General features: G+C 37.8%; 2 protein-coding genes across 2 annotated transcripts in view; one reads left to right on the top strand and one right to left on the bottom strand.

The window, feature by feature from the left end:
• Nucleotides 1-9632, bottom strand: part of LOC140154511 (uncharacterized) — a 56929-nt gene extending 47297 nt beyond the window's left edge. Inside the window, exon 1 of the mRNA XM_072177079.1 lies at nt 9586-9632. The gene's annotated coding sequence lies outside the window, so the exon portion shown is untranslated. The remainder of the gene's footprint in view (nt 1-9585) is intronic.
• A 264-nt stretch (nt 9633-9896) lies between these two features.
• LOC140155386 (5'-nucleotidase domain-containing protein 3-like) overlaps nt 9897-16883 on the top strand; it is a 39136-nt gene continuing 32149 nt past the window's right edge. The window contains exons 1-5 of the mRNA XM_072178216.1: nt 9897-10084; nt 12162-12337; nt 13241-13315; nt 13812-13867; nt 14628-14712. Coding sequence (XP_072034317.1) covers nt 9904-10084; nt 12162-12337; nt 13241-13315; nt 13812-13867; nt 14628-14712 — 573 coding nt within the window. The 5' untranslated portion in view covers nt 9897-9903. The remainder of the gene's footprint in view (nt 10085-12161; nt 12338-13240; nt 13316-13811; nt 13868-14627; nt 14713-16883) is intronic.

Here is a 16883-nt window from a genome sequence, read left to right as displayed (position 1 = left end):
AAGGTCGAATGTAGGAAAAGTATGATCAGTTGAGCTGTATGCAAAATGAAGGGGCAAATCTTCTCATTCTATTGGTGGCATCGGTATCAATGTAGCTTACATGCTTTTAATTTAAAGGTAGAAGCCAAAAGGTGGTACATCACTGATGTTTTAAATTCACTTCATTTTGGAAAGCTTACTATCAACGGATTTCGTTAAAATTTAGGATATGTGTTGACTGTTGCTAACACATTAGAAATTAAACAAAACAAAAAAAACCCTAAACTCCGTAAATGATGACTGGACTCAAGTTGCACCCTATTCGGTAATTGTACCTACATGTAATATTTTGTGAAGAACGAAGTGATTTTGTGAAGTGGGGGATTAAACCTGTAATCGCCGTATACAGCGATACATTGACTGTCGCCCTTTGCGGCAAGGTCACCTGGTTGAGCGAGGTTTACCAGGTTGCCCTATCGAGGGCTATCCCCGACTGATTGGTTAGGCTAATGAAAGTTGATCCCCAGTTTCCCGTTACATAGTTTTTCATGACTGGGTAGGTGACTGTTTCATTATTCATTATTCATTATTTTCAAACTTTCATTATCGGTGCAAAGTTAATTATGGAATGCTATGTTTTGAGGCCCAAATAAAATAATAAAGTATAGTTAGTAATGACCATGCTTCACTTCAAAACAAATTTTAATTAAGCACATCTTCTTTGGAATCTTCAAATTAACCTATAGGTTGTGCAACATATGAAAGCACCAGAAGTCCATGATAGTCTTTGGAGAACCAGTTTTCCATATAAATACACTGTGTCTGTGTGTTCTATTGCACACTACTTTTTACAAACCAAACTTACTCTCCACTAGCACATCTTTGGAAGCAATATTTATACGGGAATTAGTTTGTCTACTTGCACAAACTGGAGGTTGCTGGTAAAAATCATCACAGGGTGCACGTGTTAATAATAAAACAACCATGCAAGAAATTGACAAATAAATCATTTTATTTATAAGTTTATTTTATTAAATACATATATTTGTAAGAAAAGCAGAATAAATTTGACTTCAAATTTTATTTATTTTATTTATTTTGATGTTGTCTATATATAGCGCGCTACATAGTGCACGGTAGAAATGCTTTCATATTTGTTCATACGCTGGTTCACGCGAACTTGGCTGCCTCTCTTTGTGTTCGGTCTATCCATTTAGTGGTAGGAGAAACTTAGATGCAGGGAATTGCTAGTCTCCAGTAAATGCGCCCTACGATATCGCCATTTTACCACATAGTTTAACCCAGCGTTTGCAAAGCCTATTCGGGCCGGTCAGGGTCGGCGTAAAAGTGCTTAAAATACGTGTCGGACGTGAAAGATGACATTAAAACTATCCTTTTTTCTTAAAAACTTGAAAAATGTGAAATAATGAAATAATGGAAAATAATGAAATATTTGATCGGCATTTTTTTCTGACCGGAGTCGGGTAACGGGAAACTGGGAGTCAACTTTCATTAGCCTTAGCATTAATATCCAGGCAAGTCATGGGCAAGGTCAAGCTGTGCATTTTTGTTGTAGTTTGAAATACACAATATAGATTGCGGTTCTTGTAGGTTTACTGTCCTACCCCCCAAAGTCGGGACTATAGCTGAAATAATAATTTCTCGATCATGAGAGCTTTTAAGCTCTTAGCTGACGCAATTGTCATTGCGTGCCTAAAATAGGCACGCAATGACAATTCGTCGGCGCATCGACATACCTACCACACGCTTTGGGTAGCGCTGCATTTCCTATGCGTGCACAATCGATCGGGCTATCTTATCATTCCACTGAACTTGCAACATTATGCTGTGCACGCAGTACATTCAAATCTGGGTATGCCCTAGGCCTGGCATTTTCGGTAATTTTGTACCCGGGTACCAGCGCGCATTTTTCGGCGGGTAAACCGGCACCAGTGAAAAAAAAAAAAAAAAAAAATATTTTTTTTTAAAGTTTTTTTTTTTTGGTTTTGGAGAGTCCCTGGACCTAGACCTAGGATCATTCATGGTTGACCTAAAAAAAAAATATCAAGATGTTTTGTATTTTTAATATGAAAATTGATAATTAGCTTGAGGTGCATTTTCCCCCACAGGTGTCATTCACTCTATTCAGTAAGCATTAAAGGTGAACCTCATTGAAAATAAAGTTATATATCAATGGAAAGCTTATGATGTCAGGAAGCAGAAAAGAATATTTTTTATTTGCATAGCGTACCAGGCTAGACATAATCTCCATGCAAAGATTGGATATTGGCACCCCCTAAATTACAAAAGCGAAATCGTTCAAATTGGGCGCTTTCGTTGATGGCGTCAGCCAGGGACACACAGTTACTTCCGGGTTTGATTGTAAACACAATGTCCGTGTATTACTGTGGCATGCATCGGGCCAATGCACCAATTCAGTCATTGTCAACTTACTTTACATGAAAAATATCTTCAATAAAATGAAGGAAATATCATGATCAAATTAAGAATGAAGTTCCTGAATAAAGTGTGTGGATTTAAAAATGGGAAAAGTGCTGGCCGGGGTGATTTGGGATAGGCCAAGCCATCCACGATATGCATAGGGAATATTACAGTAAAGCACGCGAAGCGAAGATTCGCCAAAGAACCGGAATGAAAACAGATTACAAAAAAATAACTGCTAGTGCTACCAGTACAGATCGTCACACCAAGTTGAGATGAACTTATCACAATGAGAAAATGAAGGAATAGAATAAGGTACATGTACAGGATTTTTAATTATTTCTTAGCTTTACAACCGGTCATGTATGATAGGCGAACTCGTATATAGATACATACGGGATGAGCTCAGTGACTGACTGAGTCTCACTACGCCGAGTGTTCAGTATCCGCGACTGTAGGACTGTACTTGCAGACAAAATGACCAATTTGATATTCACATTCTGATATTTCCAACTTATTGCTACTTCATCAGCAAAATTTATTCCTGTAAATGTTCCAAATATAAGGGAACGATTGATCAAATTTGCTGAAACACCCCATGAAACACGGAGGACGAAGCCCCGATGCGAGTCGCTGTGTTTGTGCATATCCGTCCCTGCACTTCAGCAGCAATTTACGCATCGTGTTCCGTAATCCATAAAACATGAATGTTTCACTTTTTCAGTACCGTACACTGATTGTACTATCATTAAAGAATCATGACACAAGTGACAATATTTTAATTTTATTCAGATTTCAGAATTCCATAAAATAACGGTCTACTAAGCCTAAATTGTATTTACTTTATAATAAAGTATCTGCCCGAGTATCTGTTTCTTTCAATCGCGATTGTGTGGAAAGTATTACCGCAATACGCTAAATATGAAAACCTTTATATGGACTGGATTTGATGAAATTGGCGTTTTTTTATTAATTTTTGGATTACTGCAAGAAGATTTTTTTTTTTTAATCATGCATTTTACAATGAATCAAGAATATATAGGGAATGTCACAAACAAGTATTTAATTTGTTATTCGATCATGTTTATTCAGTCCATGACATGAACGGTAGCAGCAAGCATTTGCGCATGGGACTGATCCCAGCGCGAAATTCAAACTCAATTACCCAGTTATACCCAGCCAGTGATGACTGATTTTGTCAAAAATTTACGGAAAATTTATGTGTTGACAATAATTTTATTATTTCTAATATATATAGAAGGAACCAGCAACTTGAAGATTCCTCTAATTTCAAGCTTTATTGTGAAAATCAGACTTGCCGGGCAGCTTCCAAAGTACAGGAAGCAAGTCTTGTTTACACGTTTCCGAGTAAGATCACGTGATCAAGTAACCCTGAGCTTACGCCACGAGCAATCCCAAGGTCATAGACGATTGATTTGGGTGCTTTTTGGGCGCCTTAAAAAGACCAAAAATTCAATCATTTTTTAATTTTTCAGCTTTATTGGCCATCAAAAAATCGGAAAAATAATTTTAATATCCTGACATCATCAGCTTTCCATTGATATATAACTTTATTTTCAATGAGGTTCACCTTTAAAATTGGCAATTCATTTAGAAATCCTTGTGATGTCACCGGGGTTGGCGGCATAGCTAGAGCTTGGGGTGCATTTGCCCCCACAGGTGTCATTCACTCTATTCAGTCAAGCATAAAATTGGCAATTCATTTAGAAATCCTTGTGATGCCAAAATTCAAGATGTTTTGTATTTTTAATATGAAAATTGATAATTTGTATTCATGTCATAGTCTATTAATGATTTCAAAATGCATTGAATTTGAATTTTTTAGGTCAACCATGAATGATCCTAGCATTTAGGTCTAGGTCCACCCAGGGACACTACAAAACCGAAAAAATAAAAACTTAAAAAAACAAACAAAAAAAAAAAACAATTTTTTTTTTTTTTTGAATTCGGTACCGGGCAGGGTATTTCCTGCCCGGTATTGTAATCTCGGCGGTACCCGTTACCCGCCTCAAAATGCCAACCTTAGTATGCCCTGGAGGTGAATTTAAATTTGCCATCAAACTGCATCATTTTATATATCAAATTAAAGCCCTTGAGTAAAGAAAGCCAAAACTGAAAACCTTTTGCCATAGCACTTTCCGTGGCAAAGTTGCATCTTTTCAAAGATTGACTTTCATCAAAAAGATTCTGCTAGCAAAATTCCCCAAAACAGCATTACGGGGGTGTTTCTAGATCTTAGTCTCATGCAGGGGCAGTGCCACAGGGGGGGGCAATTGCCCCCCCTGTGATTTGCAAAAAAAAAGAGGTAAAAGGAAGGAAAAAGAGAAGGAGAAGAAGGAGAGAAAAAAGGGAGGGGAGAGAAAGAGAGCAATGGGCAATTTTTGAAATTTTCTGACTGAAAAAGCATAAAAAACTTTTTTTTTACGCTCGCTTACGCTCGCAAAGTGGACCTTTTTCGGCTTTTAGTGATGGAGGGAGGCGACTATACCTCCCGCCACGCCCTGATTAAAATATTTCCAGACACGCCCCATTCATATCATTTTATCGTGCCTATGTTAATATAAAAAACGGCATATCATAATACAATGCAACTTAACATAGTTGCGACCATAAAGACGTAGATCGCGGGGTGTGGGTTTTGATCCCCACCCAATATTTTGATAGGGTAGATGGTCCATACAATCATTCCCCAATGTTGACGCCTGTATGTGGGTTTCTGACCAAAGTAACCTCATATGTGGCCATTTTAGCCTACAAAGTGCCAATTTTTGCGCGCTTTGCGCGACTTTATTTAACTTTTCCACCATCACCAGTTTAGCTTCAATATTGCGCACTTCGTGCACATTTGTACCATGAACTTATTCTGTTGCCAAAAGGTGCTAGATTTACTACATAATTGAGTAGGTCCATGCCTAAAACCAGCGGGCCGAAAGTCGGGCCCATGAATGAAATCCATAAAAATATGCGGTTGGAGAATAAATTTATAACCCAAAAAAGGGTGAAAATGGTGCATCAAATGGCTTCATTTGTGCTTTCATTTTGACAATTTTCCAAATTCTGAGGAATTCTCAGACACCCCCTGCGTCGCGCAAGCGCGACGGGCTGCGCTGTCGCGCCACGTAACAAATCTCAAAGTTTTATTGCCCCCCCTATCAAAATACCCTGGCGCCGACCCTGGTCTCATGATGATAGCAGCTTTTTTTAATGGAACTGCTATCAAAATCCCTCTAAAATTCCATTTGTGAGTGTCTCATCACCATAAAAAATCATATATTTGGTTCAAGTGAAGTATAGAAAACATATTTATGTAGGTTTCCTTGACCGACCTGTTCTTGAAAAAAAATTGAAATTTCTATGTAAATATGTATTGTGTTTGGTCCCCGGTCTAGGCGAATTTCGCTGACTAGCAAATGTGTAGTCCGAATAATCAGACCCAGAACAAAATATTAATTTCTGACATGATCGTGTTCTGGGTCTTGCACTGTTTTCATTCGAAATCTTGATGGCAAAGTGGACAAAAGAAGCACATGGTCCCACTTCACAGTTTTTTAATCCCCTATTCATGTTGCGTGAATCACTCTATTCACTATGTGGACTATCCTTTTGATACTTGAGTATTTGGACAAGCGGAACAGTTTTGACAGGCCCTTTGTCTACCTCACTGTTTGTAAACAAACGAGGAGGTCGAAATCGTCCTCCTCGCCGAATACGAAAGTCAGCGTAATAGTACGGCACTAGCAAATGTGTTAACTAAGGTTTGCCTGGCATACCTACATAATCTAGGTATGCCAGGTGAATTTAAATTTGCCATCAAACTGCATCATTTTATATAACTGCATCATTTTATATATCAAATTAAAGCCCTAGCTTGAGTAAAGAAAGCCAAAACTGAAAACCTTTTAGTCATAGCACTTTCCGTGGCAAAGTTACATCTTTTCAAAGATCGACTTTCATCAAAAAGATTCTGCTAGCAAAATTCCCCAAATCAGCATTACGGGGATGTTTCTAGATCTTAGTCTCATGATGATAGCAGCTTTTTTTAATGGAACTGCTATCAAAATCCTCTAAACTTCCATGTGTGAGTGTCTCATCACCATAAAAAAATCATATATTTGGGTCAAGTGAAGTACATAGAAAACATAATTATGTAGGTTTCCTTGACAGACCTGTTCTTGAAAAAAATGGAAAATTCTATGTAAATATGTATTGTGTTTGGTCCCCGGTCTAGGCGAATTTCGCTGACTAGCAAATGTGTTAACTATTAAAGCTAGCTAAGGTTTGCCTGGCATACCTATAGTCAAATGCAGCAAACCTTTGACGAGCGCGACTACCGTGATTTTGCAAATTCGGCGCTAACAACGCACAATCAAACTTGCACCATTTGCACTGTACAAGAGAACACACCAGGTACCACCACCATCAGACAGGGTAACGTTATTTCTATAGATCTGCTGCGCATTCAAATTGCATTGTATTGCATCGTAATTTCATTTGTGTCTATGCTAATTATGTTTACACAACATGAACTCACATGTTTTCAAGCAAAGTCGCCGATAATAGGTGATCAAAAGCGATCGGAATGTTACAAAAGTACAGATCGCATTCATACAGCTTACTTCATATGAGATGATCCTTGGAAAAATACGGCATAATTTGTCTTGGTGTTTGCGGAATGCCATGCAGTAAAATATTAATACATTGCGGCAATTCATGATTGACAACTAACAATCGGCGTGTCCTTTGTATCCTCCACTGTCAATTTCTTATCCACTCACTAATCCTCACAAAAGCTTTGTGTTGATTACGTAATGTGTGGAGGCAAATTGCAATAAGTACAATGAAATAATGAGTAGGGCGGGCTCCGAGGCGGGTTTCTTCTTCATCTTACGTAACAGTATTGTTCTCCAAAAAACCCGGAAGCTTGTCGTTTGGAGCTCTAGCTGAAATACAGCAAGATAATGTAAGATAGTAAATGTAAACCTGTATTTTAGCTAGAGTATCTCGAGCTAAATAACCACCATGATGATCAATTGCACAGTTGGGAAACCACCAACCAACAGTACACACAGAGCTGTTCACATTACAACCCCATGCACTGAACTGACCAATCAGGTGCATGGATTTTCAAGAAAATGTGTTCTGGACTATGAAAAATGCTCATGCATATTATGTTTGTCCATCAACATTTGACTGTCTCCACTTGTACTTCCTACACAAGTAGCTTGAATAAACCTTAAACTTCCAGTAGAAAAACTTTGAAAATTTCCAAAAATTTTTTTACAAAAGGCCTTGAAATTTGAGTAATGTTGGTTCCACTTACATCAGTTACATGTATTTAAATGGGATGTAATTTGAGCTGGTGATGTCATTGGGTTATAATGAGCTGTGGTTGATTCATTTGCATAAGTTGAATTTGTACAGAAGTTTGCTTGTGCAACGCGTACGGCGCACAGTTCATTCATAAATTTCCACTCAGCAACAACATATCGCCTTAGCAGCCAATCAGAGACAAGTGCGCAGTAACGCAGTAAATACGCTGATGTATCCTTACAATACGCCATACGCTCAAAGGTTTACTGCATTTTAGTATGTAATAATACATAATCGCATGATCGAGAAATTATTATTTTAGCTATTTACGTACAAGCTTGCTCGAGAAACACTAGCCACGAATTTGCTCGCATTCGTGGCTAGTGTCCCTTCGCCCGGAATATCGGTCGGTAAACAAATTACCTAAGCTTACCGTTACGTAATGTCATTGTAATAACAATAGGCAATTCTGAAATACCCTCTAAATACCTCCTTGTACATAGCTTTACATACCAATTTGTTACTATGCGTGTTGTTGACGTAATTCTCAGTTCTATGTGTCATTTCAGGTGCATTTAGGTAAATATTTCATTACTATTTCTGGAGAAATTGCTCCAATATTTTCCGGCGATCGGCTAGCTTCACCATTTTGTCAGGAAGTAATTCAAGTAAAAGGTCAGAGAGATGCAGGTGGTGAACGCCGTGCAATCTCTAAATTCAGTAAATTTCCTTTGTCAGCCGTGTAATTGAATGGGATTATTTTGAAATTTAAAAACGCTTAAAATATCACAAACAAGTAGGCCTATGTTAATAAATATTAATAAAAGCTAAAACCGTTGAGGTAAAATTTGATTATTACTGGATGAGAGTCACTCTGACGTAATTCGCCGTATTGGTTAGGCTCCGATCACTCAGTGTGCAAATTGAATGCCGCGTACCAGTGATCACGGCAGCTGCGAAATTCATTGCACTTGTGTGGAAAGTGCCATTATGTGCAGTGTGCATACGGCTGAGCAGTTTTGCCGTCTCTCTCTATCATGCATGTCATCCGCCGCCTGACTGAGGGCAGCAATCTAAGTCACGTCAAGTAAGCTCACGTGGTAATAAGATACTCTCATCTATAGAATCTGTTAGCCTATGACCTCCCAGTCATTATTCATGAATATTTACCTGCATCAAATGCCCCTACAGGTTGAGGCTAAATTTCTGCCATCTTTTCGTCGGCTGTGCAGTCAGCAAAAATCAGCTTATAATTGCTTCCAATTTTTAGGATCGTAAGTATCGAAAATGTAAAAAGGTAAGGCGTAATACATGCAATAGAATAAAGCTTATAATGACACGCTTATGAAGTGTGTTTGTGAACTTTGAAGCATGTTTACATCCCGGTGCAATTTTATGAACCGGACTATGCACAAGTCAAGGATTCCATAGTAGCCATCTCTAACAGCAATGCTAAAGCATTGCGTGTTAGAGAATACATGTATGCTCGAACAAGTACAGGCTACAGCTGTTGAAAGCTGCATTCATTTAATTGGAATTCCTGCTATAGGTCCAGGATGCTATGACATGTTTTTAATGATCATTAATTTCATCATTCATATTTCATTGGTTTTTGCATGCATTTCAATTTCATGCATGCATGAATGATTTGTTTTGATTTCCATGATTTCATCATCATCATCATGAACTCGCATTCCCCGAGACCACATGTAAACAGACACGAGTTAAACACTGCCAGTGCAAACGTATAACACTTCACATTCAGCAAAGCTTAATTATTAAATTACACAAATACAGACTCACAAATATAGAAAAAAGCAATAAAATACTCACGTGCTTTCAACGTTGTTTCCGATATTTATTTTCTACACACAATGACCTTTGAACTTTGACAGCTAAATCACAAGCTGATGATGTAATGTAATGCTAAGATATAGCCAGCCAAGAGTGAAATAAGAATTATAAAACAAAATATTATAGCATTAATTATAGTACAAATATTTTGCTTAATTAATAATTAAAGGTTAAAAAATAAAATTGTACTCTTATTTTTATTATTTTGTATTAAAACTGAAATAAAACATCCGAATCATATATATAGCATAGTACATCAACTGCGCGTCATAAAATAAATGGCAGGTAATTGTGAAAATGGCGTCTGCTTTCAATTTTGCTAGATGTTTACAAAATGTTAGGTGTAGAAATTTGGCAATATCTCGACTATCGGCCACTCTTTCGCCGAAAAGATTATACTCGTCTAATGTTTGTATATTAAGTGAACAAGATTTGTGGCATGAGTACAACGAAGTTAAAGGATTTTGCGAAACCTACGGTAAGCTTACCATGATCATCATGTCCACGCAATCACTGCAATTGCAAATATTGAAATAAACAAAACAGGCATTCTTTTACTGTAAATGTAATAGCTGCCTCCTGGGCGGGTTAGGGTTAGGGTTATAACACTGTACTTCCACAAGGCAGCTATAACATATAGAATAAAAAACCCTAAAGTAACATGGTAAAGAAACGCCAATAAACAAATGGGCAGTGCATGCCATGAGTGATGGGATACATCACAATGGCAATGAATGGTAATTCTCTAACCAAGCTTCAGTTCTTTCTGCGTCTGGTGTTCGGTCCCATCGCATTTTTATTTTACATCAATGATTTGTCCTCTAACATCACTTCACAAGTACGTTTGTTTGTTCGCGGGCGACTGTTTGTTGTACACAGCTACAGAGGTGGATAATATCTCGCCCTCTCTTCAAAAAGATCTGAAGCAGCTTGAAAAATGACAGGATGACTGGTTAATGTCATTTAACCCAACCAAGTGTGTCACCATGACGATTGGGACCAGACATCCTCCGAAGCACACTTACAATTTCTGTGGACAACAACTTCAGTCAGTTGATTCGCACCTGTATCTTGGAGTTTGTTTTAACAGCACTCTCACCTGGAATGATCACATACAAGAAATCTCTAAAAAAGCTCAGCGTGTTTTGGGTCTAGTCCGGCGTAACCTATGGGGATGCAACGAGAAGGTTAAATCATCTGCCTATACCACCTTGCTCGAGAACTCTAGCCAATAATTTGCTCACCGATAGCTTCACATTCTAGGCTAGAGACCTTTGCATTCAAAATCTAATCGGATTCGCTGAAGCATGACACCGTGTAATTTGGAAGGTAAGAAGTAAACACAGCCGATCACGACAGGTGATTGCATCAAAAATGTTGCTAAAATTACACTTCAGCAAATTTTAGACTGTCCAAAATACGCAAATCTTGCTCAAAAGATACAGTTGACTAAAGCTTTGTGTTGATTACGTAATGTGTGGAGGCAAATTGCAATAAGTACAATGAAATAATGAGTAGGGCGGGCTCCGAGGCGGGTTTCTTCTTCATCTTACGTAACAGTATTGTTCTCCAAAAAACCCGGAAGCTTGTCGTTTGGAGCTCTAGCTGAAATACAGCAAGATAATGTAAGATAGTAAATGTAAACCTGTATTTTAGCTAGAGTATCTCGAGCTAGAGTCGCGGGGTCATAACAAGAAACTTCGGCAGATCTGCTACAAGACCAACCGTTATGGAGACTCATTCTTTCCTTCCACAATCCCCATCTGGAACAACCTGGCTGCATCAGCTGTCAACGCCGTTACCTCAGAAGCCTTCAAGAACCAAGTCACCAAAGTTTACGTAAACTAAATTAAAATTAACATGAAAAGCATCCATCCAAGTTGTGCTCGTTAAATCTAGGTTGGTGATGTTACCTGACAAAGGAGACTCTACCGACGTGACAAATACAGATACAGATATATCGTATTCATTCCAATAAGCACCCAAGCAGAGGCTGAAAAAATGTTTTTTTCCCTGCAAGCAATCCAGAATTTCCCTCCAGTTTTACCAAATTTCCCTCCAGTATGACATACTTCCCTTATGTATTTCTTTATTTTTTTGGTCAAAAACCAAAAATTTCCCAGCAATGAGCTTCCCGTATTGCCCACTTTTTCCTGCCATGCGTGACCCAAGCCAGGGCCCTTAACAAAGTCATTTTGGGTGGGCGCTTATTTTTTACCTGGTTTACCTAATTTTTTCTTAAGGGGCGTTTATTAGAGACAAATTTATGTACATTATAAACAGTAAGATTTGCGAGAATCTTTAGTTTCACAGGTCTTACTTTTTAGTTTCACAGGTCTTACTTTTTTCTCTTTAGTTTCACAGGTCTTACTTTTTTAATAAAATAGGGCTTAGGTCTTGTAGTTTTGTTCTGGTCTTAATTTTAAAAGTCCTCTTAGTTTTGCAGACATAAGGATCAGTTTATGGATTTATGGATTTGACTTTATATCTATGGTTCCACAAGGTTCAATCCTTGATCCTTTTTTATATGTTTTTTTTTCTTTCTCATTATACAGCTTCTAAACATGATATCAATGTTAACTCAGCCATGATATTTGCCAACAATGAAATGAACCTATCTGATATCCAGGTATATGGATTTGACTATGACTACACATTAGCATGTTATAAAGATGCTCTACATAGACTTATATATGACCAAGCTTTGGAAAATCTTGTGGGTGAAAAGAAAGTAAGTGGAACATTGTTTATGAATAATTGGTAACAACTAACAATTTATGAGAACAGAAAAGTTTGTTCTGGTGAACTGACATGTAAATTGAGAAAGTGTCAAGTGAACAAATTATAACAAAGTGGTGTCTTGGGGATCGAACCAGCACACTCGATTGTGTTGGGTTCAGTGTATAGCTGTAGAATTGAAGGATCAATGATTTAATTTTACTATCAAATGTCTCAAGCACATGCTCTGAGTCAAGGAGTACTTTTATCTATTTTTACTGTCACCCAATTATTCTACACATTACAGCCAATGCAATACTGTGTACAGCTTTCCTTAGAAGATCGTAAAATCATGGAACTAGCTTTCTACCTTTTATTTTACATGTAATTTGAACTAAACATTTGTTTTATCATGTTAGGTTTCTTATCAAATTCTTATTGGCCATATTGAGGTTTCTGTAGTATTCCTCAAGGTCCTTCAGCGGTGCCATCCTTCTCTTCCTGATTATCGTGTAAAAGGGACTATGTCACATGTTGCTACGCAGCTTGATCGGCAAATGAAGTGCCAATGTGATGATGATGTGATTCAATTAACCAATCAGAACCCCACTTTCGTCATTTCGCTATAAACATCGCCAAATCAGTGACTGTTAAATAACCTTGTCGAAAACTACAGTAGCCTCAAAAGTTACAGCCTGATATAATTGGTAAATTCCAGTTGAAATCCATACATCCGCAATGGAAGACATGACCTTAATCTCCTACACAGGGGTGTAGATTTCAAAATATGGAGTTACCCATTCAGATAACCCCATTTGAAATTCACACTCCCTGTGTGGGAGATTAAGGTCATGTCTTCCATAGAGGTTGTGTGGATTTCAACTGGAATAACCCAATTTGTTTCTATATGCTTCAGTTCCCAGCAGGTATCAAGGGCATGCCATATAGACCCGAGTTTGGAATCAGAGGATTACATTTTGACCGACGGAAGGTATGTAGGATATTATTATTTTTTTGATATTTCCTTTTACAAATTAAGCGTACTGCCAGCAGTCCAGCGCGCATTATTTTCCACAAGGTCCTATGCACACGCTTGACGTCGCGTGCATATACGCGATGGTTAACACATAAAAGGAACCTTGCAACAGATAATACTAATGTTCAAAGTTAAGACTTATGTTTCGCTTCATTTTGTGATGGTTCAAAAAACTTCCGGACATCACACTTTAAGTTTGATGGGTCTTTTGGTTCTTGGCATGTGAATCAAAACAATTTGTAAAGTTTAATGGGTCTACTGTGATGGTTCTAAAACTTCCAGACATCACACTTAAAGTTTAATGGGTCTTTTGGTTCTTGACATGTGAATCAAAACAACTTGATAGTTCAAGACATTTATTAACAGCTATCCTTCTAATTGGGCCACCATATAATAAATAATTAAGCTGCATATTCCAACTTTGAGTATGACATTGTTTTCTACTTCTTAGGGCGTGTTGATGAAGCTTGACACATTCAACAGTATACAGATGGGCACTGTTCATAGGTAAGATATTGTAGCTAAACATTCTACCAGTACATTGAGGGGGTTTGTATGTAATATATTAACAGAGAGAAATGATGGACTCAAATTTGCTATTGAAGCATGGTGGCCTAGTGGTTAAAAGGGATGTGCTACCGTGTTGGGGTACCTTTTAAGCGATTTCGGTATATTGATGGGTGTGTTTTCAGTGGAGACCAATGCGCCCAATTGCAAAAGTGACCCTAAAAGCGCTCAATTAGGGCAGATTTTGGTGGTTTTAGGTGTTTTTTTCTTGCAAAATTGTTATACTGATGGGTGGCAGAAACAGCAAAATGTACATGTAGGTATAGAGAAAGTCATCATTTTAAAGTCTGTGTGGCTCATTCCCGTACAAAATTTGTTGAAGACCCCCTTCCCCCGGAGTCACATCGCAGCTAATATGTTGCATCTTTGGGCAAGGCACTTAATCCTGTTTACTTCACTCCACCCAAGAGGGAGCTGTTAGGATAGTCATACCAGCATTGTTGTTGGCAGCTGCATGGTGGGATATGTTAAAAGTGGCAGCAGAATAAATGCATGTAAAGTCCTTTGATCTAATTGAAAAGTAACTGTAAATGTTGACATGCTAAATATGAAATGTACCCATGTATCTACATCTAGGTGTATGATTGGATTTGTGTATTTGTGCTGTGTTCTGGTACAAGTTTGATAAATGTGGCAATCCCTACATGTGCAGGAGTTATTACTCATTGATTTCAATTTGTTAACCGTCTTCCTTATCCAGGGGTCTAAATCAATTATCTGATAAAGAAGTAGTAGAACTTTATGGTGGTACACACATACCAGATGATCATCTCAAACCTGACAAAGTAAGTACCAGTCAAACGTATCCTGCAATTTTAATAAACATCTCAGAAAAAGAAAGTGGTATTTCAAAGATTGTTGAAATCACCCAGAAGTGAAGGAGCTATCGATGAAATTTTGTAAGTGTATCATTGGTCCTTGTACATTATGGTGCAAAAATGTAAGTACCGTATTGTTTGTAATAAACGCTCCCCCTCTAATAAACGCCCCCCTCCAATGTTTCTGCGAAAATTGACAAAAATGCGAACATTTCCATGACATATCGTGTAGGTAAGCTTAAAACTTGCATCAGTCATGTCAGTCACGATCGCTAAATTGAATGGACAAAACCTATTATGACTCAACTCCCATCCATTTCATTGCCTAATTATGGTAGAATTTCACTAATTCCATGCACTTACAGGTGTAATTTTGTTGTATTCCCCACGAAAATATCATTTTCCGTGGGCGCCGCCATCATGTATAGTGTAAATCCCTCCTTTTAATAGGAGCACCATCGGGAAATTGAACACAATTTTTAAGCTTATTTCACTGACAATTCACTTCCAATAAACGCCCCCTTTTGGAAAAATGCAACGCCCCCGGGGCGTTTATTACAAACAATACGGTATGTTTACTTTCTTTACAGGTGGCGCTAGATGTCAGTAACATGCTGCCCGGTTAGTCGGTTACCGCACATAACCTATAAGATGGAGAAAATTGAGGCATGCAGCGTGATCTAAGATCCTGCTTTTGAAGGGTTACAGTGCCTAGAAAATCTATGATGAAATGAAAGATGTCTACGGTGGTGATTGTCAAATGGCACTGTTGCTTTTTGGAAAAGGAATTTCCAAACTGGGCACATGTCCCTCACAGATGAGCCAAGAAGTGGACGTCCGTCACTTACGTGCCTCAGTTTTTCCTTCTTGCTGGTTTAATATGTGGTTACCGAGACAGGTTACTGACATTTAGCGCCACTGTAAAGAAAGTAAACATACTTATGAGACAATTTTTGTACCATAATGTACATAAGGACCAGTGATACCTTTTTGATACCCCTAGTACATGTTTAGTATGTAGTCAAGTTTTTCATCAGGAGAGGTAACAGTAGACTTATTGGGACACTTGGCTATCATGTCATCTTCATATGTAAAGGTTACAGTTCTCGGATCCCACTTGAGTTTGCCATGCAACATCAGTGTATACTGTGTAGCATTGATAGATATGCTAGTGTTATGTAATATGTAGGTTTTGTTTCTAGAAGCCAAATTTTCTGCTGGTCGGTATGAGAGTGTATTGCTGGTGGGTTTAGTAAAATGTGCATTTTTTGTTCTGCAGGAACTGTAGTCTGAAACTGATCAAAACACCCAGTACCAATTCTTACTTAGCATATCTTCTGTTTGTAAACCTTGCTTGAAGCGTGAATTATATGTGTGAGAAAGATACTGGTAAGAGTTAAATGCTGTCTCTTGTACACTATGTAATCAAATAGTTGTTTGGTTTAATAGTCATGAGAGTGCATGGAGGCCAGGAGATGTAGCAGAGATGTTTAGTATGTAACAAAGCATCTCATTGGTCCTGCTGTTAGACATCACAATCGCTGATTTCTCAGTTAATTGACTCTTATCTGTGATAATGTTATTGGATCTTGGATGTGACATAAAGTAATGACAATACATTTATTTTCAATACCCAGTGACAACAAACATTTTTACCAATTAAACTTTGTAACTTAGCCTTTGAGAGATTCCGCTAAAACAAGTTATACTCTGGTGTTTGCTCATCGTAAATCAACACCTGTTCTTATCAGTACATAATACTGGGTACATATTGCCCACCATCATGTTACTTTTGATGGTTTAAATTTATCCAAAGCTTAGTACAAGTAACATATATGTAGGTTAAATGCCAAGTTTCCCATTTTAACAGTGAAAATCCATTGAATATTAATGAAAATCAGTGAAAATATGATAGGCCTACACATACCAAGAATACATGTGCTGATGTAGACTGACCCCTGCCTTACCCTGACAGTGAATATCATGTGCTATCTGGAGTAATGCATATCATGTTACAAACTGATTGAAGAGTATATTTATTTTATTATCAATTTTTTGAGGACTCTTCTTGTTTTAGGTACTTTATAGGTGAACTTGGTGAATTGCTACAAGAAGTCACCCAAAAATGTTATTGATAT

This window comes from Amphiura filiformis, chromosome 6, assembly GCF_039555335.1.
Source record: "Amphiura filiformis chromosome 6, Afil_fr2py, whole genome shotgun sequence".
In the NCBI taxonomy this organism is placed as follows: domain Eukaryota; kingdom Metazoa; phylum Echinodermata; class Ophiuroidea; order Amphilepidida; family Amphiuridae; genus Amphiura; species Amphiura filiformis.
This window is presented reverse-complemented; position numbering and strand designations above follow the sequence as displayed.